Source organism: Lepidochelys olivacea (genome assembly GCF_965140295.1).
Source record: "Lepidochelys olivacea isolate rLepOli2 genome assembly, chromosome: 13".
In the NCBI taxonomy this organism is placed as follows: Eukaryota; Metazoa; Chordata; order Testudines; family Cheloniidae; genus Lepidochelys; species Lepidochelys olivacea.
The window spans coordinates 37,667,578-37,695,005 of NC_140423.1; the positions used below are offsets into that span (position 1 = coordinate 37,667,578).

At 57.5% G+C, this 27,428-nt stretch overlaps 1 protein-coding gene across 1 annotated transcript; it reads left to right on the forward strand.

The window, feature by feature from the left end:
* The first annotated feature begins 755 nt into the window (after positions 1-755).
* ADCY4 (adenylate cyclase 4) lies at positions 756-27,403 on the forward strand. Its single transcript, XM_084645490.1, has 25 exons — positions 756-920; positions 1,868-2,065; positions 2,367-2,528; positions 2,954-3,103; positions 4,321-4,463; positions 4,680-4,791; positions 6,395-6,522; positions 7,534-7,692; positions 8,238-8,370; positions 8,684-8,866; positions 9,731-9,774; positions 14,463-14,549; positions 14,934-15,003; positions 15,264-15,361; positions 15,758-15,842; positions 16,009-16,146; positions 16,374-16,478; positions 16,625-16,809; positions 17,599-17,683; positions 18,230-18,388; positions 20,882-21,028; positions 21,230-21,337; positions 21,601-21,715; positions 22,248-22,372; positions 25,020-27,403. The coding sequence occupies exons 1-25, from the start codon at positions 768-770 to the stop codon at positions 25,170-25,172; spliced, it is 3,225 nt and encodes a 1,074-aa protein (XP_084501616.1). The 5' UTR covers positions 756-767; the 3' UTR covers positions 25,173-27,403.
* The last annotated feature ends 25 nt before the right edge of the window (positions 27,404-27,428 follow it).

Here is a 27,428-nt window from a genome sequence, read left to right on the forward strand (position 1 = left end):
CTATGCACCCCCCAAGCTTAACCCCCCCATCTGGGCAGCCTCCCGGAGAGACAGAGAAGGGTCCACGGTCCCCATTGTGAAAGTGGGGAAACTGAGGCGGGGGGGGGGGGAATCTGGGAACCGAAGCCAGGTCACTGCTTTCTAACCACTGGCCATCCTTCCCCTTAGACAGACAGACAGACGGGTGCAGGGGGATGGAAAGATAGATAGAGCGTGTAGCCAAAATGGGGATATCTGTCTCCTAGGGCTTTAGAGAGACATTGTGGGGCAAAGGTGAGGGGGGGGGCAGCCCTGGGCTGGCAGGAGCTGCGGGTCGGGAGGGAGGGGCACCGGCAGAGCTGGGGGGGGCGGGGCTGGGCTATCGGGGCTGCGGGTCGGGTGTGAGGGGCCCCGGCAGGGCGGAGGGACGGGGGGAGCCCAGGGCTGGGCTGTGTGGGGTTTAGGCTGCGGGTCAGGCTTGACATTAACCCTTTCCTTTCCTTCCCCAGACTGGCGAAGAACCCCTCCCCCTCGCCGAGTGTCCTGAAGACCCCCCCCTTTCTGCAACCCCAAAATTCCCTAGGAGGGGCCCCTCCCCCTCTGCCGCATTGGCCCCCCGGATAGAGGGAGGGGAGCCAGTTAACCCTTTCACGCGCGGGGTGGGGGAGCCCCCCAGGGAGGGAAGGGGGCGATCCCTCGGGGGAGGCGCAGGGGGGGCCCCGAGCGGTGAGGCTGGGGCAGCCCAGAGGGGCGTGGGCTGGGGAAGGGGGGGGTCTCCCCGCGGCAGGATGGGCTGGCGGCGGCGCCCCCCGGCCCAGCGGGAAGAGCGTTTCTACGAGACCTACTACAGCCTGAGCCAGCTGTACCCGCTGCTGCTGCTGCTGCTGCTGGTGCTGGGCACCTGCCTGGCGCTCCTCGCCGCCCACCTGGCCAGCGGCAGGGTGAGGGGCCGGCCGGGGGGGCAGGAAGGGGGCCCCGGGAAGGGATGGGGCACTGCCCCCCCCCAGTGACCCACGGTGGAGTCTACTGCTGGGGGTCTTGTGTCCGCTACCGGGCCCCAGTCACGCCCCCTCCCCTTTGCTGCCCCGCTGGGACATGCTGCCCCCCCTCCCCGCTTCATCCCCACTGCCCCCCCCAGCTTCCCCAATCCAGCCCACGCCGGCCCCTGCCCCTCTTTTCCCCACTGCCCCCACCATGCTCTCCCCGCTCCCCCCCCCCCCCCCATCAACCCTTTCTCCACTCAAAGCCCTGGTGGCCTCCGGATCCCAGAGCCCTCTTCCCCGCCCCCCCGCTGTCCCCGGCCCATGACCCGTCCCCCCGCTGTCCCCAGACCTCTGAGCCATCCTCCAGGATCCCCGTCCCTTCCACACCTCTTTCCCCCCCTCCCCGGGCCCCCAACCGCGCCTCCCGCCCCTCTCCCCTCTCCCCAACCGCCCCTCCCCCCCTCCCCGGGCCCCCAACCGCACCCCCCCGCCCATCCCCCTTCCCCCGGCCCCCAACCGCGCCCCCCGCCCCTCCCCCCCTCCCCCGGCCCCCAACCGCGCCTCCGGCCCCCAGTCCATCCTCTGAGCTTGCAGGTGCCAGGGGAGGCAGAGGTTGAGGGGGACTGGGGGAGAGGGAGCCAGGTGACCTGGTCAGGCTGGTTAAAAGCCGACCAAGTTGGGGGGCCAGGGGTTTGTCTTCCCCTAGGATGCCAGCCCCCAGAAATCTTTAGCTGCTCCCCAAAGGGTTAATAGACCAACACCACCACCCAATGGCCAAAGACTGCAGCTGCACACCGTGCGGCTCAGTGTCCCCTAGTGAGCCCCCAGCACCGCGGTGACCCCCTGTGCCCCAAAAGGGCGTTGTGGTGGCTGGAATTTCACTCTGCCATGGGTCTGATCCCCAGGAATTCTCCTCCAACCTGAGCTTCCTCATCACCTTATTCGTGGCCCTGGCTGTTTTCTCCCTCATCCTCACCCTGGTCTGCATCGAGAGCATCTTCCAGGAATGCACACGGGTCTTCTCGGCCATCATCTGGGCTTGCCTCCTAGCCATGGGCTACATCTTTGTATTCACCAGCGGCGTGGTCAGTGCCTGGGACCAGGTGAGACCTAGGGGCGGCTGTACTGTACAATGGGCACTAGGGGGCAGCAGAGGGTGGGGGTGGGGAAGGGGCGGCTGTACTGTATAATAGGCACTAGGGGGCAGCAGAGGGTGGGGGCGGGGAAGGGGTGGCTATATGGTATAATGGGCACCAGGGGGCAGCAGAGGGTGGGGGTGGGGAAGGGGCGGCTATATGGTATAATGGGCACCAGGGGGCAGCAGAGGGTGGGGGTGGGGAAGGGGCGGCTATATGGAAATAGGGCTCCATGCTGAGACCTGCCTGGCCTGACTCCCCCCTCTAGGTCTCATTCTTCCTCTTCATCATCTTTACTGTCTACACCATGCTGCCCGTGTGCATGCGGGATGCCGTGGTCGCTGGCCTCGCCTCCTCCCTCTCCCACATCATTGTTTTGGGTGTCTACCTGTCAGCTGGGCGGGGGTCGCGGGCTGAGCTGGCTGTGCAGGTGAGAGCCCCCTACCCGCTGCTCCCCTGCGGTCCTTTGTTCCCCCACAGCAACACCTTCCCTCTCTGCCCTGCTGCCCTCTTGCCTTGATTCCCTTCACTGCCCCCTCCCGACCCTTAGCCCAGCTCCTACCCACCCCATGTCCTATTGGTGTCCTGCATTTCCCAGAACCCCCCTTGTCTCCTGACCCCCTCCTTCTAGCTTCCCTGTCTCCCCATATTGACCCCTTTCCTAGCTGCGTCTCATCCCCTGTCTCCCACCAATTGTCCTGTAGAAGCTGCCCCCCCACACACCCTCATCCCCATCTCCATCGCCTCTCCCATCCATCCACCCCCAATTGCCCCATAGATTCCCAAAGCCATCTCCCTTTTCATGCCCACCTCTGAGCCCCATCTCATCCTCCTCTCTACCCCCACCCCCCACAGCTGCTGGCCAACGCCGTGATCTTCATCTGTGGCAACCTGGTGGGGGCCTATCACAAGCACCTGATGGAGGTGGCTTTGCAGGAGACCTTCCAGGAGACCTTCAAACTCATCCAGTCCCGAGTCAAGCTGGAGTCTGAGAAACGGCACCAGGTGAGGACGGGGGATACCTGCATATTTGTCCCTCTGTCTCACCTTCGCATACCCACTCTGTCCTTCCATCTATCTGATTTCCACATAACCCCTCCATCCATCCACTGATATACCAGACACAGCCCTTCCATCTCTCCCCCTTCTTCATCCATCCCATCTCCAGATTCATACCTTGCAAGCCCAGATGGGATCACTGTGACCATCTCGTTTGAGCTTCTGTACAACACATGCCAGAGACCGACTCCAAAATAATTCCTAGAGCGGATCATCTAGAAGAAACATTCCATCTTGATTTTAAAATTGTCACTGATGGAGAGTCCACCATGCCCCTCGGTCAATTACTCTCACCTTTGAAAATCTGCACCTGATTTCCAGTCTGAATTTATCTAGCTTCAACATCCAGCCATTGGATCATGTTAGACCTTTGCTAGTCTGAAGAGCCCATTATTAAGTGTTTGTTCCCCACGTAAGTACTGAAAGACTGTGACCGTGTCACCCCTGAACTTTCTCTTTGTTAAACTCAATAGATTCAGCTCCTTGAGTCTATCAATCAAAGGCAGGTTTTCCAACCTTTGAATCATTCTTGTGGCTCTTCTCTGAGGCCTCTCCAACTTATCACCATCCTTCTTGAATGGTGGGCATCAGAAGTGGACACAGGATCCCAGTAACGGTCGCACCAGGGCCAAATCCCAAGGTAAAATTACCTCTCTGCTCCGACTCGAGATTCCCCTGTTGATGCCTCCCAGGGTCCCATTAGCTCTTTTGGCCGCAGGGTGTCAGCTGACTATCCACCACAATTCTTAAATCCTTCTCCGAGTCAAATCTGTGTATCCATGCGTCCAGCCTCCATGCACTGCCCTTCCTCCCCACCCCCATCCGTGCACCCACCCACCCATAGCTTTCCTTCCGTCCATCCGCCCCATACTCAATGGTCTATTTAATCTCCATACATACCCCTCCCTCCCTCCGCCAGCCCATACACATCCATCACTCCCTCCCTCCTTCCCCATATCCACTCACCCACCTTCCCATCCATCCCTCCCCATCCCCATGCCCATCCATCCACCCACGCATATCTGTCCTTCCCTCCCTCCCTCCATATACACACCCATCTATCCATCAAACCCCATCTCCATAAATATATATCCATCCATCCATCCATCCCCACCCCTGATGCCTCTCACTCATTCTCTACACCTTCCCTCCCCCCCACCCAGGAGCACCTCCTTCTCTCCATCCTACCCGCGTACATTGCCATGGAGATGAAGGCCGAGATCATCGAGCGACTGCGGGACGGGGGGCGGCAGGAAAGCGCAAACAACTTCCACAACCTCTACGTCAAGCACCACAAGAACGTCAGGTACCAAACCCCCCATCCCCACCCCACCCCACGCTGCGAGGGGACAGCAGGGCGCAGGGGGGATGGGTGTTGTGAACCCATGATCCCCTTTTATAAGCACCCTATTCTCTGAGGGCTGCCAGGGCGGTGGAGCAGGGTTAGGGCATGTCTCCCCAACTCTCACCCCTGCATCCAGGACCCTGATGCTGTTTCCCCGCTTCCTAACTCCCCCCACAGCATCCTGTATGCCGACATCGTGGGGTTCACAAGACTGGCCAGCGAGTGCTCCCCAAAAGAGTTGGTCCTGATGCTCAACGAACTTTTTGGCAAGTTTGACCAGATCGCCAAGGTAAGACAGCCGGATCTCCCCCCTCATCCCCCCCCACAAAAAACCTCCAGCCTCCCAGAAGCTCCCTACACCTCTGCACCCCTCATCAGTAGACCTCTGACCCCGGCACCTCCCTGGGACCTCTCCACCCCACTGGGGGGCCCTTCCTGCGTCCTGTGGGACCCCCACCCCCAGCATGGATCCACCTCCTACACCGTTCCAGAGATCAGGCCCCTTCTGTGCCATCCCTACCCTCCTTCACTCCACAGGGTGCCCTTGCACCCCCATGGAAACACCTCCACTCCCTCCCCCCAGGGGGAGATGGGGACCCCTGCCTCCCAGAGATCCACTGTCTCAGACTGAGACCCCTTAGGGACTCCACACCACCTCCAGCTCAAAGACCTCCTACTTTCTCCCAGGGGCCTCCAGGGGACCCCCTCTCCCCTGCACGAAACCCAGATCTCCAAGGATCAGCCAGGGGTCGCAGGAGGGAGGGATTTCACATCTCTGTCATAGACTTGAAGGCCAGAAGGGACCATTGTGATCTAGTCGGACCTCCTGCACACCTCTGTCGTGGCTCAGAGCCCTCCCCGTCTCCAGACATTGGAGATATTTACTATTAGCCGACATGGATGAGGCCGTATGCCTTCGGACGCAACCTTGTCAGACCATCCCCTCCAGAAACTTATCCAGCTCAGTCTTGAAGCCAGTTAGGTCTTTGGCCCTACTGCTCCCCTTGGGAGCCTGTTCCAGAACTTCACTCCTCTGATGGTGAGAAACCTTCATCTAATTTCAAGCCTAACCTTGCTGGTGGCCAGTTTAGATCCATTTGTTCTTGTGCCAACTTTGCTCCTGAACGTCAGTAACACCTCTCCCTCACCTGGTGTGTTTCTCTCGTGAGCGCTGGCAGAGCAGACCAGCAACTCAGCATGGATTCCCAGTGCAATGCTGGGGCAAACCAAGAGAACGTGATCCTTGGACGTATAGCAGAGGAGCGGCGAGTGTGGGAATGGAGGTGATTTTTGCCTCACTGGGAAGACTACCACGGGGACACCGCATCCAGTTCTGGTGCCCACCTCTTACAAAGGACATTGGGAGCTTGGACCGGGGGTAGAGAAGAGCCACAAAATAATTTCGGGGGCTGGAGAAAATGCCAGAGACATAAAGAGCTCATTCTGTTGAGCTTGGCAACAAGAAGCCTGAGAGATGTGCAAGGACCTCCCTGGGGAGCAAATGTGAGGTACTAAACCCCTGTTTAATCTACCAGGGAAGGAACAAGAACCAACGGCTGGAAGCTAAAGATGGAGAAATTCAAACTGGAAATAAGATCTGAATTTCTAAGAGTGGAGGTGATTAACCAATGGAACAAACTCCCAAGGGAGGTGGTGAGGGGCTTCCCCACCTCTTGAAGGTTTCTGATCCAGGCTGGAAGCAACTCTATTTTGGCCAAACCCAAGTGACTGGGTCACTGCAGGGGGAACTGGGTGAAAGTCCCTGGGTATACAGGAGATCAGACTGGGTTATCCTATAGTTGCTTCTCTCCTTTTTGAACTCTGAATTTGGGAGGAGAGGACCAGAATTGCCTTGCTATGAAGGACAGACCCTCTCTTCCCCCTCTCTCTAGGACAATGAGTGCATGCGCATCAAGATCTTGGGTGACTGCTACTACTGCGTCTCGGGGCTGCCGGTCTCGCTCCCCAACCACGCACGCAACTGCGTCAAGATGGGATTGGATATGTGCCAGGCTATCAAGTGAGTACGGATGGCTGCCAAGAGAGATCCACACCTCTGAGAGTATGCTGTGCGGGTGGCCCACCCCTTGGTTGCTGTGATGGGCTTCAGAGCCTGCTCCAATGGGCTGCAACCACTCCACTGGGAGGAGTGGTAGATACGCTGGAGGGCAGGGATAGGATACAGAGGGACCTAGACAAATTGGAGGATTGGGCCAAAAGAAATCTGATGAGGTTCAATAAGAATAAGTGCAGGGTCCTGCACTTAGGATGGAAGAACCCAATGCACAGCTACGGACTAGGGACCGAATGGCTAGGCAGCAGTTCTACGGAAAAGGACCTAGGGGTGACAGTGGACGAGAAGCTGGATATGAGTCAGCAGTGTGCCCTTGTTGCCAAGAAGGCCAATGGCATTTTGGGATGTATAAGTAGGGGCATAGCGAGCAGATCGAGGGACGTGATCGTCCCCCTCTATTCGACATTGGTGAGGCCTCATCTGGAGTACTGTGTCCAGTTTTGGGCCCCACACTACAAGAAGGATGTGGATAAATTGGAGAGAGTCCAGCGAAGGGCAACAAAAATGATTAGGGGACTGGAACACATGACTTATGAGGAGAGGCTGAGGGAACTGGGATTGTTTAGTCTGCAGAAGAGAAGAATGAGGGGGGATTTGATAGCTGCTTTCAACTACCTGAGAGGTGGTTCCGGAGAGGATGGTTCTAGACTATTCTCAGTGGTAGAAGAGGACAGGACAAGGAGTAATGGTCTCAAGTTGCAGTGGGGGAGGTTTAGGTTGGATATTAGGAAAAACTTTTTCACTAGGAGGGTGGTGAAACACTGGAATGCGTTACCTAGGGAGGTGGTAGAATCTCCTTCCTTAGAAGTTTTTAAGGTCAGGCTTGACAAAGCCCTGGCTGGGATGATTTAATTGGGGATTAGTCCTGCTTTGAGCAGGGGGTTGGACTAGATGACCTCCTGAGGTCCCTTCCAACCCTGATATTCTATGATTCTATGATCTCTTGTCCTCCCCCAGGAAGCTACGGGATGCCACTGGTGTGGACATCAACATGAGGGTCGGAGTGCACTCGGGGAACGTGCTGTGCGGGGTCATAGGACTCCAGAAGTGGCAGTATGATGTCTGGTCCCACGATGTGACACTGGCTAACCACATGGAGGCTGGAGGAGTGCCAGGGTGAGAGAGGGGCATGGGGGTGCCCCCTAATGATGCATGATGCATGGAGGAACGCGTGTGTTTGTGAGTGTTGGGCCGCCACCAGATGGTGAATGGAGGTACTCCATATAGCATGTGTTTGTGTGTGTTTAATGCTGTCCCTGGTGGTGAATGGAGGAACTGCATATCGGTGTATGTTGTGTCATGCTGCCCCCTTATGAGGAATGGAGAAAGTCCATGTAGTGTGTTGTGTTATGTTGTGCTGACACCTAATGGTGCATGGAGGAACTGCATATCCATGTGGCACTGCCCCCAAGTGGCACGTGGAGGAACTATATGCCGCTGCGCTGCCGCCCTCTCTTGGTGATGGAAGGACTATCCTGCGTCTCTGCGGGGGGTGCTGCCCCCTGAAGGGGAAAGTGGGAATTATGCCGGGAATTTTCAAAGCCTCCCCAGGAGAAATGAGGCATCAGCTTGGAAAAATCACAGCCTGCATAAGTGTGTGTGTGTGTGGCATGCTGCCCCCTACTGGTGCACAGAGGAATTGCATGCCCTCTCTTCCACAGGAGGGTGCATATAACCGAGGCCACCTTGTCTCACCTGGGAGGGGTCTATGCTGTGGAGGAAACCTGTCGCTGGCAGCGTGACCCCTTCCTGAAGGAGAACAAAGTAAAGACTTTCCTGGTCATTGACCCTTGGGTGAGTCGATGGCGACGACAGGACACTTAACTGGTGCTGATGCAAAGATTAGCGCACAAAGGGTTAATGGGGGTGGGGGTGGGATAGGGAGCCTTTCCCCTCTAGGGGGCGCTGGTTCCCATCCAGCCCCTGGGATGGGGGATGGGTTGGTTCAGGGGGGCAGGGAATGGGACACAGAGCCTGTCCCCTTGAGAGGGTGCTGGTTCCCATCCGGGCCCAGGACTGGGGACTGGTTGGCGCATGGGGGGCAGGGAATGGGATAGGGGGTGAGCGTGTCTCTCTCTGGCTGTTCTGTTGTTCTCCATGGCACCAGGTGGGAGCGGAAAGCTGCAACAACACCCTGTCCCCGGTGCCTGGGGAGGGCCAGAAGATGAGGGCGTCTGTCCGTATGACCCGCTACCTGGAGTCCTGGGGGGCTGCCAAGCCGTTTGCCAACCTCAAGCACCTCGATACCATCCCAGCCGATCAGCCGGGATTCACCAGGAACAACCATTCGGTGCGTCCAGCAGGGGGAGGTGTTTGATACGGAGTGAGCCGTGCTGAGCCTCCTCCACACCCCAGCCTTGCTCTCTGCGGCACGGCATCCCCCCAGCGACCCCCTTCGTGCCACTCCCTGCAGCCTGGCGCCCCCCTCCTGAGCCCCCCCCACCGCACTCCCTGCAGCCCGGCGCCCCCCTGCCGAGCCCCCCCCCACCGCATTCCCTGCAGACCGGAGCCTCCCCCACCACACTCCCCGCAGCCCGGTGCCCCCCTGCCGAGCCCTCCCCCACCGCACTCCCTGCAGCCCAGCGCCCCCCTCCTAAGCCCCCCCCACCGCAGTCCCTGCAGAGCGGAGCCTCCCCCACCACACTCCCCGCAGCCCGGTGCCCCCCTGCCGAGCCCTCCCCCACCGCACTCCCTGCGGCCCAGCGCCCCCCTCCTAAGCCCCCCCCACCGCAGTCCCTGCAGAGCGGAGCCTCCCCCACCACACTCCCCGCAGCCCGGTGCCCCCCTGCCGAGCCCTCCCCCACCGCACTCCCTGCGGCCCAGCGCCCCCCTCCTAAGCCCCCCCCCCACCGCACTCCCTGCAGAGCGGAGCCTCCCCCACCGCACTCCCTGCAGCCCGGCGCCCCCCTGCCGAGCCCTCCCCCACCGCACTCCCTGCAGCCCGGTGCCCCCCTGCCAAGAACCCCCCCGGACACACTATTTAACCAACCAGTTCTCAGTTCCTTCACACACCACTAGGGGGCAGCAGCAGAGACTGAGACATGCCGTGCTTTAAAGGGGTAGCACAAGTGGGAGCTGTCTTACACTGAGTCCCCCTATAGGGGCAGCACAACACCCCATAAATCTGACCCCCCCTTCCCTTTTCTCTCCACAGGAGAGCTCTCTGGGGTCCCTGACCCAGTCGAAGACAGTGGAGCGGTAAGGTGTATCCCCTTCCTGTCCCTTAAAATTTCAGGGGGGCATGACTATCCTGGGGGAGGCAATGAGGGGTGGACTCCTTGTTTGGCCCACAGACGCCTCCCCCTCTGAATCAGCGAACCCCAAATTGTGATGCTCATTCTTCTTCCCCCCTCCTTGGCGGATTTGGGGGTCTTGGTTCCAACGGGTAGAGACGGGGGTGATTGTGGGGGGGTTGAGCCTGTCTGGGGTTCAGTGGGGATTGGAGGGTCAGTGCGGAGGTCACTTTAGGGGTCAGGCTGTGGGGAAGTGAGGAATTGGGGGTCAGTGTAGAGGCTGAATTTGGGGGGGTCAGGCTGGGGAAAGCCGGCGAATTGGGGCAGTGTGGGGGAGATAGTAAGGAGTTTAGACTTGGGGCACAGTGGGCATTTTTAGGGGGTCAGTGTTGGGGTGATTTTGGAGGTAGTGGGCTGAGTTTGGGGGTTCCCTGGCACTGGTCCCCTATGGCATATTGGGGCGACCCCCACTACTGCCTCCTGGGGTCACTGTCCCTTACAGCGGGGGTTCTCAGTGTTCTGAGGCCCCCCACAACAGGGGGGGAGGGGGAACTCTGGGTCAGGGGGTGAGGTAGGGGTCAGCGGGCTTAAGCCAGCTCCCCCTGGCAGGGTCCAAGGAGGGAGCGCCACCTCCCCACCTTGACTCACCTCAGCAGGCCCCGCAGCCTATCTGGGTTGGGGTGGGGAGGGCTCAGCTCAACCAAAAATTATAACGGAAAGGTTGGGGGGCTCAGCTCAAAAAGGTTGAAAACAGCTCAGGGTGCAGGCGGGGGGTTGCTAGGGGCTGTGTGTGGGCGGGGGGTAGCTCAGGGTGCAGGCGGGGGGTTGCTAGGGGCTGTGTGTGGGCGGGGGGTAGCTCAGGGTGCAGGCGGGAGTTGCTAGGGGCTGTGTGTGGGCGGGGGGTAGCTCAGGGTGCAGGCGGGGGGTTGCTAGGGGCTGTGTGTGGGCGGGGGGTAGCTCAGGGTGCAGGCGGGGGGTTGCTAGGGGCTGTGTGTGGGCGGGGGGTAGCTCAGGGTGCAGGCGGGAGTTGCTAGGGGCTGTGTGTGGGCGGGGGGTAGCTCAGGGTGCAGGCGGGAGTTGCTAGGGGCTGTGTGTGGGCGGGGGGTAGCTCAGGGTGCAGGCGGGGGGTTGCTAGGGGCTGTGTGTGGGCGGGGGGTAGCTCAGGGTGCAGGCGGGGGGTTGCTAGGGGCTGTGTGTGGGCGGGGGGTAGCTCAGGGTGCAGGCGGGAGTTGCTAGGGGCTGTGTGTGGGCGGGGGGTAGCTCAGGGTGCAGGCGGGAGTTGCTAGGGGCTGCGTGTGGGCGGGGGGTAGCTCAGGGTGCAGGCGGGGGGTTGCTAGGGGCTGTGTGTGGGCGGGGGGTAGCTCAGGGTGCAGGCGGGAGTTGCTAGGGGCTGTGTGTGGGCGGGGGGTAGCTCAGGGTGCAGGCGGGAGTTGCTAGGGGCTGCGTGTGGGCGGGGGGTAGCTCAGGGTGCAGGCGGGGGGTTGCTAGGGGCTGTGTGTGGGCGGGCGGTAGCTCAGGGTGCAGGCGGGGGGTTGCTAGGGGCTGCGTGTGGGCGGGGGGTAGCTCAGGGTGCAGGCGGGAGTTGCTAGGGGCTGCGTGTGGGCGGGGGGTAGCTCAGGGTGCAGGCGGGGGGTTGCTAGGGGCTGTGTGTGGGCGGGGGGTAGCTCAGGGTGCAGGCGGGAGTTGCTAGGGGCTGTGTGTGGGCGGGGGGTAGCTCAGGGTGCAGGCGGGGGGTTGCTAGGGGCTGTGTGTGGGCGGGGGGTAGCTCAGGGTGCAGGCGGGAGTTGCTAGGGGCTGTGTGTGGGCGGGGGGTAGCTCAGGGTGCAGGCGGGGGGTTGCTAGGGGCTGTGTGTGGGCGGGGGGTAGCTCAGGGTGCAGGCGGGAGTTGCTAGGGGCTGCGTGTGGGCGGGGGGTAGCTCAGGGTGCAGGCGGGGGGTTGCTAGGGGCTGTGTGTGGGCGGGGGGTAGCTCAGGGTGCAGGCGGGAGTTGCTAGGGGCTGCGTGTGGGCGGGGGGTAGCTCAGGGTGCAGGCGGGGGGTTGCTAGGGGCTGTGTGTGGGCGGGGGGTAGCTCAGGGTGCAGACGGGGGATAGCTGGGAGCTGTGTGTGGGCGGAGGGTAGCTCAGGGCTGTGTATGGATGGGAGGTAGCTCAGGGTGCAGGGAGGGGGTAGGTTGGGGGCAGGGAGGGGGGTAGTTAGGGGCTGTGTGCGGACACGGGGTAGCTCAGGGTGAAGACAGGGCAGGTAGCTCAGGGTGCAGGGAGGGGCGAGCTAGGGTGTAACCGTGCCTTTGTGGGTCACAACTAGGATGCCAAATCCAGGACGAACTGCTGAGAAATAGGGCAAACGCAACCCAAAACTGATGGTTATTCTTTTATAAGATAGACCAGACCAGCCACACAAGTAAACTCCTCTTTCCCCACACTGGCTAACAGGAGAACATAACGGCAGTTTCCTCAGGCATTCCAGCTCTTACATCCCCACCAAAAGTCCTGGATTCAGAGATGAGTGGTTCTTTGCCACCAGGCTCCTCAAATAATCGGTTCTCCAGATCCCAAAGGACCAGCCACACACCCAGGTCAATCTATAATTTCAATCTTACCCAGAAATCACACTCATGCCAGTCCTTTAGCATCTAACATTTTTAAAGGTTTATTCCTCAAAAGAACGAAAAATGAGAGTTCAAGTTGGTTGAAGGGATCCATGACACCCAGTCCTGGCCAAGTTCCTGGTTCAGGCTTGTAGCCGTGATGGGCTAAACTGCTGGCCGAAGTCAAGTCTCCGTAGTGCGTCCACAGCTGGGGTGGGTCATTCAGGCCTTTGTTCTGAGCTTCCGGTTGTAGCAAAGTCCCCCCAGCGGTTGAAGCAGGACTGAAGACAAAGTGGAGAAGATGCAGCTGCCCTGTATAGTCTCTTGCCGTGCGGCCTCTGCTTCCTTTGTTTCCAACACAAGCTGGCCTGCACCTGGCTGGGAAGCCTGAGCTCTCTCCATGGGCGGGCCCCTGCAGGCCTGGCTGAGTCACCAGGCCTGTCTGCCTTCTCTCAATGGGTCGACTGGGGAGGTGTGGTCCTCAGTGGGCATCCGGCAGGCTAGACAGAGCTGACGCCAGCTTGTCTGGGGGTGTCACCCAGAAGCACAGCCCAAGTTTGAAACACAGACGTACCGCCATGTCTATAACTTCTAGGGCAACGGTGGTACAAACATGTAAGCTAGAGTATCATATCTGGCAAATGAGAACCTTTTTGCAGATATCTTACATGGCCTATCGGGCTGTGACAGGTGTCCCAGTGGCGGTCATTCAATTAGGGGGAACTGCCGAGAATGGGGCAGATAATCCCCATAAAGCTGGTGGGTATTCCAATACTTAGAACGTCACATACAAAAATGATACATGCATGCAGATGGCGTAGTCATAACCAGCGAATCAAACCCTGTTCACAGACACCTCTCTTGACAGCCTTTGTCCAGTATTTGCTGCAAATATAGAACAGTGGTTGCAACAATGATCTGTATGCTCATATTCTAGTCGGATAACATCACCTAGGTAGCTCAGGGTGCAGGGAGGGGTTAGCTGGGGCTTTGTATGGATGGGGGGTAGCTCAGAGTGCAGGGAGGGGGTACCTAGGGGCTGTGTATGGGCAGGGGGTGTAGCTCAGGGTGCAGGGAGGGGGTAGCTCAGGGCTGTATATGGAGGATGGTAGCTCAGGGTGCAGGGAGGGGGTAGCTGGGGCTGTGTATGGATGGGGGGCAGCTCAGGGTGCAGGGAGGGGGTACCTAGGGGCTGTGTATGGGCAGGGGGTGTAGCTCAGGGTGCAGGGAGGGGGTAGCTCAGGGCTGTATATGGAGGATGGTAGCTCAGGGTGCAGGGAGGGGGTAGCTGGGGCTGTGTATGGATGGGGGGCAGCTCAGGGTGCAGGGAGGGGGTACCTAGGGGCTGTGTATGGGCAGGGGGTGTAGCTCAGGGTGCAGGGAGGGGGTAGCTCAGGGCTGTGTATGGAGGCGGGTAGCTCAGGGTGCAGGGAGGGGGTAGCTCAGGGCTGTGTGTGGACGGGGGGGTGTAGCTCGGGGCTGTGTATGGACAGGGCGGGGGTGTAGCTCGGGGCTATGTGCCAGGAGGGCTCCCCTGCAATCCCTCTTCCCCAAGGGCTCTGCCAGACAGGGAGCTGGGTCCCCCACCCCAGTGGCTCTTATGGGCTGCGGGAGCAAAGGGGGCTGGGAGCTGAGGAGCAGCCTCAAAGCCCACCAGCGGTAGCTGAGGGAACGCGGCTGCCTGCCCCATGGCACCAGCCAGAGCAGCAGCTGCCCCACACTGCCCAGCTGTGGCTTCCCGCCTCTGACCGGGCCAGGGAGCGGGGTGAGAAGGAGGTGGACCAGGGGCATGGAGCTGCCTTGCTCTTGCACGGTAGCCTGGTGGGGGGCATCGCCCCCGTGTCTCCCCAACTCTGCCCATGGGCTCGGGGCTCCAGAATTCAGCCCAGCTGCTCCCGCCTCCCACCCCACGGCTCCTGGCTTCAGTCCTGTGGGAGGTGCTGGGGCTCGGGCTCTGGGTTCTAGCCGCAGGGCCCCACGGGACCCCTGTTGAGAACTGCTGTCTTACAGGGTGCTCTCTCCCCTCCCCCATGTCTCCCTCCCCCACCCCCCATTCTATTTTCAGGGTTCGTTCCCCCAAGGGGCCGGATGAGGAGCTCGATGGGGTAGATGAGAAATTTTTCCAGGTGTTGGAACAGCTCAACTCCCAGAAGTAGGGTCCTGGGGTGTGGAGGGGGGGCAGATGGGGAGGGGCAGGAGGGGGGACCTTGGGGTAGATGGGGAGAAAAGGGTGCGGAGGGGAGAGGGAGGAGGGTCTGGGGTATTGGGGAACTGGGAAGCGGGGAGAAAGAGGGAGCCGGTGGGACATAAGAGAAGGTGCCATGGGGGGCAGGACACAGGGGCTGAGGAATCAGTGCAGGGGAAAGGCAGAGGGGGAAGGGTGCATGGGGCGGGAGGGAAGAGAGGAGCAGCGAGGAAGAGGATGGGGGCAGAGGCTGGGATTGGGTGCTGGGGCTGGGGTATGTGTGTATCTGGGGGGTGGAGGCAGGGGGGAGTCCCAGACCCCGCCCACTCCCCTCTCTCCACCCTGTTTCAGGCAGTGGAAGAAGTCAGAGGATTTTAACCGCATCACCCTATACTTCAAGGAGAAACTCATGGAGAAGGAGGTGAGCTGGGCTTCCCGATGGGCGAGGGGGCACTGCCAGGGTGGAAGCTCGCAGCCCCCAGGGCAAGCAGGGCACCAACCCCGTGTGACGGCTGACTTGGGATGCTCTGCCCCATGGGCCCCCTGATGGCCAGTGTCCCTCCTGCAGCTCTCTCTGCTCCCTCCCCCCCGCCCCCCCCCCGCGCAGGACCCACTCTCTGCCCCATGGCCCCCCTGGTGGCCACTGTCCCTCACTGCGGCTCTCTCTTTCTCACCATGTAGTATCGACTCTCAGCTCTGCCTGCCTTCAAGTACTACACGGCCTGCACCTTCCTGGTCTTCCTCTCCAACTTCCTCATCCAGATGCTGGTGGCCCACAAGTGAGGATGAGAGAGGGGTTGGGATCCCCTCAATCCTGACCTGCAGCCCCTTGCAAGCCCAGCCCTGGGCTCCCCCACCATTGCACATGGATTGTCTGAGCCAACCGGAGTCATGTCCCAGCCCTGAGCCAAGGAACCTCAGAGTCATAAATCATCCAACTGGTGCTAATGGGACAGAAATGCCTCCTGAACTTGTCATCACCAGGGCTTCCCTCTCTAACCCCCCTCCACAGCTCTGCCGGTGCCCCTCAATCCCGACCCAGAGCCCCCTGATAGCCCAACCCTGGGCTCTTCCCCCCACAGCTCTGCCAGTGCCCCTCACTCCTGACCCGCAGTCCCTGCTAGCCCAGCCCGGGGGTCCCTATTATTTCTAGTTTGTCTTCTGTTCTCCTCCAGGACCCCAGCTCTAGGAATCTCCTACGGCATCTCCTTCTTCCTCTTCATCCTCCTCCTCTTCACCTGCTTCGCTGGGAACCTGGCGGTAAGTGAGATGAGCAGGTCACTGCTGTGGGGAAGCTCACAGCTCCAGAGTTGCCCTTGTATTCTCCCCCCTCCCAACATGCCCCAGCTAGGGAAATCCCTCGTCCCTTCAGCTCCTGGCTGGGGGCTATCTAACCCTCCCCTCTCCCCTCTGCCTGCTCTCCCAGAAGTGCTTCCAGAAAGGCCCCAAGATGCTGTACTGGGTGCCCTCCCTCTCCACGGCCGTCTGCACCCAGCCCTGGCTCCGGGTCACCCTGGGCATCACCACCATCCTGGTCGTCCTCACCATGGCTATGTTCAACTTCGTGAGTAACCAAAGGAGGGGGCGTTCTCTCCCCAGCTCTGGGAGAGGAGTGGGGTCTAGTAGAGTAGAGGGGCTGGGCTCCAGGACTCCTGGGTTCTATCCCCGGCTCTGGGAGGGGAGTAGGGTCTAGTGGTTAGATTGGGGTGGGGATGGGAGCCAGGTCTCCTGGGTTCTATCCCCAGCTGTATCCCTCTTGCTGCTTACGATTACCTCCTCCTCTTTGAGCAGTTCTTCATACCCACGCCCTGGTGTCCTCCACCATCCCACAATCCCGCGGTGCCGGTGAACGCCACATGGGAATCTCCCTCAACCGATTCCTTATTCAGCATTCCGGTAAGCTTCACGCCCCAGTGGGATGCTGTCGCTCTTGAAGGTGGACTTGGGAAAGTCTTTAACTCACCACCCCCTTTCTCCCTTGCCCTGCCCCCTTCCCTGTGCCCCACCCCTTCCCCCCATGCCCCTCCCCCTTGCCTCCACAGTACTATGTTTACTGTTGCATCCTGGGACTCCTCTCCTGCTCCCTCTTCCTCCACATGAATTTTGAACTCAAGCTCCTGATGCTGACGCTTTGCCTGGTGATCTACAACGTCCTCTTTCTCCACAGCCACGCCTGGCTCTCCGACTGCTACGTCGGGCGCCTCTACCCCAACCAGACCGTGCTCCGGTAACTGCTGGGGCGGTGCCCCTGCAGCGCCCCCTAGGGCAAGCACTGACCGTTGCGCCCCCACCCTGCTCCCTGCAGCACAGCACCCCCTAGGGCCAGCACTGACTGTGTGGAGGGAGCGCCCTCTACTGAGTCTCCACCCCCAGCTCCCTGAAGCGCAGCGCCCCCTAGTGTCTCACTGGGGCCAGCACTGATGGCCAGGGTAGAGCGCCCCCTACATAGCCCCTGCCCCAGCAGAACCTGGAAGTCTTCCACTCAAACGCAACGCAGTCCTGCTTAGCCAGTCCGAGCTGGGCCCAGGTCTGCTCTCCGCTTAGGGTTACCAGATGTCCCGTTTTCTACCAGAAAGATGTACTGACCGGACACTACAAGTCCGGTAACCCGTGGCGGGAGGCAAGGAGGGGAGGCAACAGGTTGTCAACCCGTGCCATCCCCTGCTCAGCCACGGCCACCTCCTATGGCTTGTGAGCAGGCAGGCAGGCTCTGCAACAGACTGCAGCTCCGGAGCAGAGGGAGCCCAGGGCGGGGAGGGAGCATCCGGCTAGGAGGAAGTGGGAGGAGAGAGGGGAGCGAGCAGGGCCTTGGGGAAGAGACAGAGAAGTGGGCAGGGCTTTGAGGGAAGAAGCTGTGCGAGGGGCATGGCTGGGGTCTCGAGGAAACACATGGAGCAGGGTCAGGGCCTCGAGGGAAGAGGCGGGGCATGGGTACAGCATGGGGTACTGGTTGTCAGCAATTAGAAAGTTTGGCAACACTCTCTCTGCTACCTGGTCTCTCTCCTTCTGCCCACAGGCCAGGGGTCCTGAAGGAACCCAAGCTGATGGGAGCCGTTTCCTTCTTTGTCTTCTTCTTCACCCTGCTGGCCCTGGCTAGACAAGTGAGTCACAGCGCCCCCTAGGGGTGGGGCACTGCCACCCCAGACGCCTGGGTCCTATTCCCCTCCCAGTTTCTCCCCCTGTGGGGCTGAGAGCTGCAGGGCCCACTGGGGACCTCCCCTGGGTTCCCTTCTCTATCCTAGTTTGTCCTGCTGCGGTGCCCCTGGGGTGAGCACCTGGTACTGCAATCCAGGACACCTGGGTCCAGTCTCCCATCCCAGTCTGTTGTGGTGCAAGCCGCCTAGAAGAAAGTCTCCTGTACTGCTGTCCCGGACACCTGGGTCCCACTCTCTCCCTGGGTGCTGGGAGCTGCAGTGCCCCTACAGGTGAGTGCCCTGCACTTCCGTCCCTGGGGCCTGGGTCCCATTCCTTGTCCCAGGCTCCCCCCCCCAGGTGCTGGGAGTTGAATGCTATCCTGGATGCCTGGGGCCCCTCCCAGTCGCTCCTACTGGGTGCTGGGAAGTGCAGGGCCCATTAGGGTGAGAACCGCCCCTCTCCGGGACTGAGGGGCCTGATGGGCCCGGTCCCTTTGTCTCTCTCTCTCGAAGAACGAGTATTATTGCCGTCTTGACTTCTTGTGGAAGAAGAAGTTCAAGAAGGAGCGTGAGGAGATCGAGACCATGGAGAACCTGAACCGTGTCCTGCTGGAGAATGTGCTCCCGGCCGACGTGGCACAGCAATTCATCGGCCAGAACCGGCGTAACGAGGTCAGCCCGGCTGCGCGCCTCCCCTTTAACGGGGGAATTTCTGACTGCCACCATTCAATTCTCCAATGCTGCCACCCGGTGGCCAAGCTGGGTACTGCAGCCAGAAGGAAGTGGGCTAATGATTCATAGAATTTCCCCAAGTTTAAGGCTGGAAGGGACTGTTAGGTCAGCTAGTCTGACTTCCTGTGGAACATAAGTCACTGATCTTCACCCAGGTACCACTGTACTGAGCCCAGCTTGGGTTAGACCAAAGTGTTTCAGTCCTTGGGAGGCTAAACTGTTGTGGCCACTGGAGAGACTGAGGTACTGCCAATGCCCGAGGACCCTGCAATGGCAGGAATTTGATTTGGTAACATGAGCCGAGGTGATGCCGGCAGGCATCCCACGCCCTATGCTTCAGAGGAAGGTGAAAACTCGCCCCAGATCCTTGCCAATCTGACCTGGAGGGATGTTCCTTCCCCACCACAAATCTGGTGACCCAGAGCATGTGCTCCAGACTAACCAGCCAGGCATCTAGACCCAGGGTTCTCTGAACCACCTCAGAGCCCTGGTCCACCCCATCCAATGTCCCATCTGCAGCTGTGGCCAATCCCTGATACTTCAGAGAAAGGTGAAAAAATACCATGGAATGCATCTGGCTAATTATGCATTGAGGGGGAAAAGAATCTGACCTCTGCATTCCCCATCCTGGTCCCGTCTCCCTGGGGCTGAGAGCTGCGGGTCCCATAGGGATGTCACTTTGGATGTCAGGGTCCCATTCTCCATCACACTCCCCCTGTGGGGCTGAAAGCTGTGGGACCCATGGGGATGTTGTCCCAGATCTCTGGGTCCCATTCCCCATGCTACTCCCTCACCTGTGGTGCTGAGAACAGCAGGGCCCATAGGAGAACTCTCCTGGATGCCTGGGTCTCATTCCTGAGATCCTGACATGACGTGTGTCCATATAAATTTGCCAACATATGGACACTCAGTTCCTATTGAAATTATTGGGATTTAGGACCGTAGGACTGGAAAAGGCCTCCTGGGTCACCAAATGCAGGTTCTGCTACCTCAGATAGCCCTGTCTTCCCTATTGAGCACCATCCTCACACTACTATAGGGTTTCCCCACCACCACCAGTCCTATTAGAGGCTGTTCCAGAACCTTCTTTGTCTGATGGTCAGAAACCTTCTCATCTTCTCCAGCCTCAGTTGCTCCCTTGTTAGTTTATCCCATTTGTTCTTGTGTCAGCATTGTCTTTTAGTTTCATAAGCTCTTCCCCGGCCCTGGTGTTTCCCCCGATGCATTTACAGAGAGCAATCTGCCTATGTTTCAAGCTAAATAAACCCAGCTCTTTTTCCTCTTGTCAGACTGGCTCTCCATTCCCCCGATCATCCTTGCCGCCCTTCTCTGCATCTGGTCTAACTTGAATGAGTTTGAGCTAGCGAATCATGCTGGCTGGTTTGAGCATCTCAACAGCTGCTGTTGAATTGCTCTTGTGGGGTCTGTTGTGGTGGTGTAGTGGAATCTTTTTGGTGTGATGTTGTTGAATGAGGCAGTGGTTGCGTTGGGTGGGTCATAATATTGGTTGTGTTGGGTTTTGTTTCATGCGAGGTGATGGATCGGTTCAGGAGGCTATGGTGGTCTGGTGGGGTTTTGCTTTGGGTTGTGGTGTAGCAGGGGGCTGGTTGGTTGGGTTTAGCGATCGGTGGGTTGTCTGGGTTTGGTGGGTAGTGTTGGTTGGGGCTGGTTGGGTTTCACTGACTGTGTTGGTTTGCTGTGGTGCACTGTGTCAGTTGGTGGTGTTTGGGTTTGATTGGTTGTGACGGTAGGTGTGTTCACTGGAGCCGGGTCGCTGGAATGGGCTCTGCTGGCTGACTGGGATGGGCTGCGTTTGGATTAGTTGGATGGGTTTGGTGGCTGCTGTGTGTGTTGGGGGTGTTTGGGTTTGGCTGGCTGTGGTGAGGGGTGTGTTGCCGGAGTTGGCTAACTGTGGTGGGTTGTGTTGACTGGGGTGGTTGGGTACATGCTGGTGGCTGTGTCCACTGGGGATGTTTGGCTTTGATTGGCTGTGGTGATCAATACGTTGGTTGAGTTTGGATAGCTGTGTTGGTTGGTGGTGGGGTCTACAATGGACGGTGGGGGTGTGGTTTGATAGGCTGTATTGTTTGGGAGTGGCTGGGTTTGTATGGCTGTGCTGCTTGGAGCTGGCTGGTCGTGGTGGGCTCTGGCTGGCTCAGGTGGGCGGTATTGATCATGGTGGCTGAGTGTACTGCCAGGGGATGATGGTTGGGGTTGGTGGACTATATTGGCTGTACTGATTGTGGTGGTTGGATAGGTTTAGTGAGGTCTGTGTTGGCTGGGGGTGGTTGCGTTTGGTTGGTGGTAGGGTTGGCTGTGGTAGGTGGGTTTTGGCTGTGGTTTGATTTGCGTCTATCTGCCCTGTCCACGCTCTGTGTGAAGTTATCAGAAAGTGATGCACTGTCTCTCTCTCCCACCCACCCTCCCTTCCAGGACCTTTACCATCAATCCTATGACTGTGTCTGCGTCCTCTTCGCCTCCATCCCTGACTTCAAGGAGTTCTATTCTGAATCCAATGTCAACCATGAAGGACTGGAGTGCTTGCGACTGCTCAACGAGATCATTGCAGATTTTGATGAGGTCCGAGGCGGTTCAGATGAGATCTGGGCACTGGAAAGTGGGCAGCATCTCAGCACATAGTTAATGGGTCATGGGGCCGATCTGGGGCAGAGGGCTTCTGTCTCGATAGAGCTGGTTGGGCTGAGGATCCAATCCAGGGGAAGTAGGGAGAGTGAGATGGGGCTGAATGGACCAATGACTTGGTTATTTCCAATCCTGCAGCTGCTCTCGAAGCCAAAATTCAGTGGCGTGGAGAAGATCAAGACCATTGGCAGCACCTACATGGCAGCTACGGGATTAAATGCCACTTCTGGCCAGGACAATCAGCAGGTACCTCCTTTTTCTCTCCTTTCCAGAGCTCCAGCCAAGTGTTCCCCAGTTTCCCAGAACCCCTTGGGGCTGGGTGACAGCTCCTGAGCTTCCCCTGTGTCCCATCTCTCTCAGACCCTTGCTCATCTCCTGGACATATGCTCTGATGGTGGGTTGACTGTTTTCTCATTGGTTGTGGGTGGGGTTAGGCATTGGTTCCCTGATTGTGATTGGTGGATTTTCCTCCTCCTCCCACTGTGGTGGTGGTGGGGTTTACCCTTCAGGATGCCGAGAGGAGCTACACCCATCTGGGCATCATGGTGGAGTTCGCGGTGGCCCTGATAGCCAAGCTGGATATCATCAATAAACACTCCTTCAACACCTTCAAACTCCGTGTGGGTGAGTCCCCTCCAACCTAGATCAGGAACTGTCTCCCCCAGGCTCTGCAACCTTTGCTGTCCATTGGATGTGGCCAGCATTGGCATGGCCAACATTGACCCTGCTGACGGCCAATGTTGGGTCTGTTGGTTGGCCTTGCAGGTTGGGCACACCAACTATGGCCAATGTTGACCTCACTCAACTGGCCGTGCTTCCCCAGTTTCCAGTGATGACCCAACCCACTTGACCACATGCGCAATGACCAGTGTTGACCCTTCTCAGATGGCTGATTTGGGGATATGTGACTGGGGAGGAACAATGTAGGGATTTGGGAAATGTGTTTGGTATTTGGGTGTCAGGATTTCAACATTGGGTGCTGGAATGTTGATGTTCGGTGCTGGGATTTCAGAGGTGTTCCAACAGACTGTCATCCTAGATAATTTTTGAGGCTCTCATGAAATGTTCACGTGGTCTCACCCTGCACAAATCTTACTAGCTGTGTCCCCCATCCTCCTACATTTGTCTCTCTCCCACCTTCCCACATCCTTTCCAGGTATAAACCATGGCCCAGTGGTGGCTGGTGTGATTGGAGCCCAGAAACCACAGTATGACATTTGGGGAAACACAGTGAATGTGGCGAGTCGCATGGAGAGCACTGGAGTGCTGGGGAAGATCCAGGTCTGAGGAATGATGCAGTGTTGCCTACTTAGCAACTTAGTGACTTTTTAGTTTCCCTAGCGAGAAAATAAGTGTCAAAGTGACCAGTGACAAATCTAGTGACTTTCACTGCCCATTGCAGTGACATTCAGAGAAAGACGTCACCAATGTGTGTAGTCACAAAATCATTCACAAGCAGCTCAATAGTGTTAATCAAATCCATTCCATGCTCTTCTTACTACATTCTATTGCACACCAGGTCAATGTCATCAGGTCTCAGCTGAGCATGTCCTCGGAAGGAATCACATTCCAGGGCTGTCAAGGTTCCTTCCCCACTCTGAACTCTAGGGTACAGATGTGGGGACCTGCATGAAAACCTCCTAAGCTTACTTTTACCAGCTTAAGTTAAAACTTCCCCAAGGTACAAACTATTTTACCTTTTGCCCTTGGACTTTCGCTGCCACCACCAAATGTCTAACCGGGTTTATTATTGGGAAAGAGTTGTTTGGACACGTCTTTCCCCCAAAATCCTACCAAAACCTTGCACCCCCCCTTCCTGGGGAAGGTTTGATAAAAATCCTTACCAATTTCAATAGGTGACCACAGACCCTAACCCTTGGATCTTAAGAACAATGAAAAAGCAATCAGTTTCTTACAAGAAGAATTTTAATAGAAGAAAAAGTAAAAAGAATCATAGATTCATAGATATTTAGGTCAGAAGGGACCATTATGATCATCTAGTCTGACCTCCTGCACAATGCAGGCCACAGAATTTCACCCACCTCTGTAAAATCAGGATGGTAAATACCTTACAGGGTAATTAGATTCAAAACATAGAGAATCCCTCTAGGCAAAACCTTAAGTTACAAAAAGACACAAAAACAGGAATATCCATTCCATTCAGCACAGCTTATTTTCTCAGCCATTTAAAGAAATCATAATCTAACGCATCTCTAGCTAGATTACTTACTAAGTTCTCAGACTCCATTCCTGTTCTGTCCCTGGCAAAAGCATCACCCAGACAGACCCAGACCCTTTGTTTCTCCCCCCTCCAGCTTTGAAAGTATCTTGTCTCCTCATTGGTCATTTTTCAGAGTAAGAGCCGTGTTAGTCTGTATTCGCAAAAAGAAAAGGAGGACTTGTGGCACCTTAGAGACTAACCAATTTATTTGAGCATAAGCTTTCGTGAGCTACAGCTCACTTCATCAGATGCATTCAGTGAGCTGTAGCTCACGAAAGCTTATGCTCAAATAAATTGGTTAGTCTCTAAGGTGCCACAAGTCCTCCTTTTCTCATTGGTCATTGTGGTCAGGTGCCAGCGAGGTTATCCTAGCTTCTTAACCCTTTCCAGGTGAAAGGGTTTTTCCTCTGGCCAGGAGGGATTTTAAAGGTGTTTACTCTTCCCTTTATACTTATGACAAGGGCGTCTTGGGCTGAGATCACTATAATCTTCAGGCGAGGAACAGAAGTTCGTGGAGGCTAATTAAATATTTGCTAAAGCCAGGAGCACTTTGGTGAGAGCAGCACATTCGCCAGGGCCTGTGTGTTCTTTCTCCCTGCTCCGTAGTAGGTAGCCCAGCCTGTGTGATGCAGGGAAAGCCGGCTAATGAAGCGAGCAGGGCGGGCGAGGCAGGTTAGCCAGCAAGGAGAGCTGCACGGATGGAAGATGGGGTGGGATGAGATGGGGCCATGTGCCCCAATGGGGCAGGGGGCACCGTTGCCTTCAGGGATGAAGCCCTTACTACAGGGTCAAAGGTGGAGCTAGCTTGATTTTGGTTCCTCTTTACTCCTTCCCTTGGCATGGCCTGGGTTTAGTGGCCCAGCTGTTTTCAGAAACGAAACCCCGGCAGTGGGGGGAAGGGGTCCGGCTAGCAGATTTTTTTGTTTTTAAATCTACTTTCTTGGCTCCCTACAGTGCTGAGCTCAGGTCAGGCAAATGCCCTCTTCCCCCTGGCTCTGGGCCCTCCCTTTCACTCACCTGCTGGCTCAAATCCAGGCTGGCAAGATGAGGCTCAGCTGAAATGAACCAACCCCAGCCGCCCTGGCTGCAGTGTACAGAGAGCCCTTCCCAATGCGCAGAGGGCTGTGGTTTCCTTCCCAATGCGCAGAGGGCGCCCTCCTGATGACGACTGTACTGGTGTAGTTGCTTCTGGTGTGCAACAGAACGTAGTAAGAAGAGCCTGGAATGGATTTGATTAACACTATCGAGCTGGTTGTGAATGATTGTGTGACTATACTCACCTGTGTGTGTGTGTGATTCTCTGTTGAATTCTCTGGAAATCTGGTTCGGTGACATTTTTGACCCCTTTTGAGTGCTTCAACAGCCGCATCTAGCGACTTCTCAGGGTTTGTCTGGTGCCTTCCTGCTATATGGAGTTGGCAGCACTGTCGTGGGGGGCACTGCTGTGGGGTAGCTCACCGCACTAGGGTCCCTCGCTGGGCATGCAGTGGGGAAGCTCACACCGGAGGGAAGAAAGTGGGGGGAGCAGGGTGGAAGTGTGGTCCCCAACCTCACCTAGGCCCTACCTGTCATGACCTACTCAGGGACCATGGCATCGCTGTGGGGAAGCTTGCAGCACCAGAATCCCTCCAACCTGGGAGCTCGGAGAGATGCTGAAATTACAAGGCTAATTTTCTCCCTTCCCTCCTTTACTCCTCCTCCCCCCAGGTCACAGAAGAGACAGCCAGGGCCCTGGAGACCCTGGGTTACACCTGCTACCTCCGTGGGATTATCAAGGTCAAGGGCAAAGGCCAGCTACGGACATACTACGTCTGCACCGACCTGTCCCGCTCTGGCCTGCAGGCCCCCATGCTCAGCTGAGAGCTTCCCTCCCTCTCCCTCCCCCGGACAAATGGACACAGCACGGCCTACAGAGGGCTGGTCTCCTTCTGTCCCACTGCAGTACTTCCTCTCCACCACTGGGGGGAGCTGGCACAGGAGCCTGATGGCTTTGCATTCGTCCCACTCATGTCATGACTTGATGCCTGGACTCAGTCTTTCACAATGAGACAAGCGAAGGGCTGCGGGAGACTTTGGGGGCAGCTCACAGGGCGATGAACCCCACCTGAAGGAGGCATGGAAGGGGGGCTGTTTTGAGGTGGATGGGGTTCAGAAGGGAATGACACCCCTGAAGAGCTGGGTGAGAGAACATGGGGGTACAGGGAGAGTTCGGAATAACACGATCCCCCTCAGTGAGGGGCTGGGGGAGCCAGATGAGGAGAGTCCCCCCTCTTCCCCTTTAATCCCTCTTCCTTGAAGCCGGCCCACCCCCACCCCCCAGGCCCCAAATGTGCTGTGGTCTCAGCCTCATCTGTGTATGTGCTTCCTGTTACCCAAGATCAGTGGCAGGAAACCGCGGCTTCCGGAGAGACCAGAACTGGCTTCCCCGGGAAGATCATCCTTCCCCAGGGTGTGCCAGGGCCTGCAGGGCAGGGGAGGTTTAAGTGGGGATTGTGTGTGCAGAGTAGGGAGGGAGTGTGTGTGAGTGTGAGTGTGTAGGGGGAATTTCCTATAGCTTTAGTATAGGCAGGGCCATTAGTCAGCCTGATTGCCTGGCAGCCTGCCACTATAAGATCCCAGTTTCTGGTGATCTTGCTGAACTCACGCTGAAATTTCCCACACCGGGCTGATTTTATTTTATTTTATTTTTTTTTCTGGAAAGTTTCAGCCCACTAAGTTCAGCCGTTTCGGAGAACGAGGCGAGTGAAAAATCTACTCTGGCAAGCTTTTCTTTCAGCCGCCCTAGTGCCCCCTTGCTTCAGAGCAGGAACTTGGAAATTTGGCAGCTAAGAGCCTCTGCCCATTCGGTCTGTACCTGAGGCTCAGCAGGGTTTTCCCGGCAGTTGCAGCTCTGGGCCAAGATGATGCTGAGGACAAGCACTGGGAGCAGGGCTCCTGTCTCACTTCTGCGCTCAACGCGCCCCTGCCGGGCCCAGGAGACGGAAGCTGCCCGAGTTGAATGAAGAGGGGAGAAAATTGGGTGAGGGGAGTTAGGCAAGGGGAATGAAGAGCCAGGAGGGGAGGGAAGGGGGCATAGCTTGGAGGCGGGCAGAGTATGGCACTAGGAGCTTAGAAAGGGGACTGGGACTGGTTGGGCAAGGAGACTGGGACCAAGAGGGGAGACTGGGACTGGCTGGGCAATGAGACTGGAACCTGAGAAGAGACAGTGGGACTGGGAGCTGCTGGGGTGGGGGATTTTTAGGTCAGAAGTGGGCAATAGATCGTTTAGTCTGACTTCAGAAGACACTGGGGCTGTCTGGGCAACAAGACTAGGGCTGTCTGGGTGGGGAGCCTGGGACTGGCTGGACAAAGAGGCTGGGACTGGAAGCCAGGAAGACAAGTGGAAAATGGGAGATAGGGGAAAGGGGGCTGGAAGCCAGGAGGTGCTGGTGTGGGGAGACTGTATGCAGACAAGGCACTGGTATGGGAGCAAACAGGTGTGCAACCAACACTTGTCCCCCTCTAGTGCAGGCCCACATAGAGGATGACTGCCTGCTACTGCTACCCGTTATTCTGCCGATCTCTGTGCAGGGGATCCAATGATTCCAGCCCTGCTGATGGGCCACGTGCGTGCCAATAGGATGCCACAGGAGGGGATTTCTGTGCAGGGTTTTTTTGTTTGTTTTTTCAGTTTCCTTTTGTAAAAACCCAGGAAATCACCCACAAAAGCTACATTAAAAGAATATTATTAAGGTTCCAAAGCTGAGCATGCTCAAATAAGGAAATGCCCAAAGTCAGGGGCCCTGTGCAAAATTGACTGCGGTAATGTCTTTTAACTTAGTTTTTTGTGGATGTAATTATTATATTTAAGGTCATGTAGGAATACACAGCATTACTGATTTGTAAACAGTGTCTCTGTGGCTATCTGTTACTCGCCGCACACACATTAAGCAATTTTTTCCCCCTGAGCAGGGGCTGGCAGGGACACACACACACACACTGCAGGTCTGATCCCCTGCAGCAGGGGGACACACACACATCACACAGCAGGGCTCATTTCCTCCAGCAGGGGGCAGCAGCAGGGGCTAGTGGGTCAAAGGGCTAACGACAACGGAACCGACCAGAATGCTAGCGCAG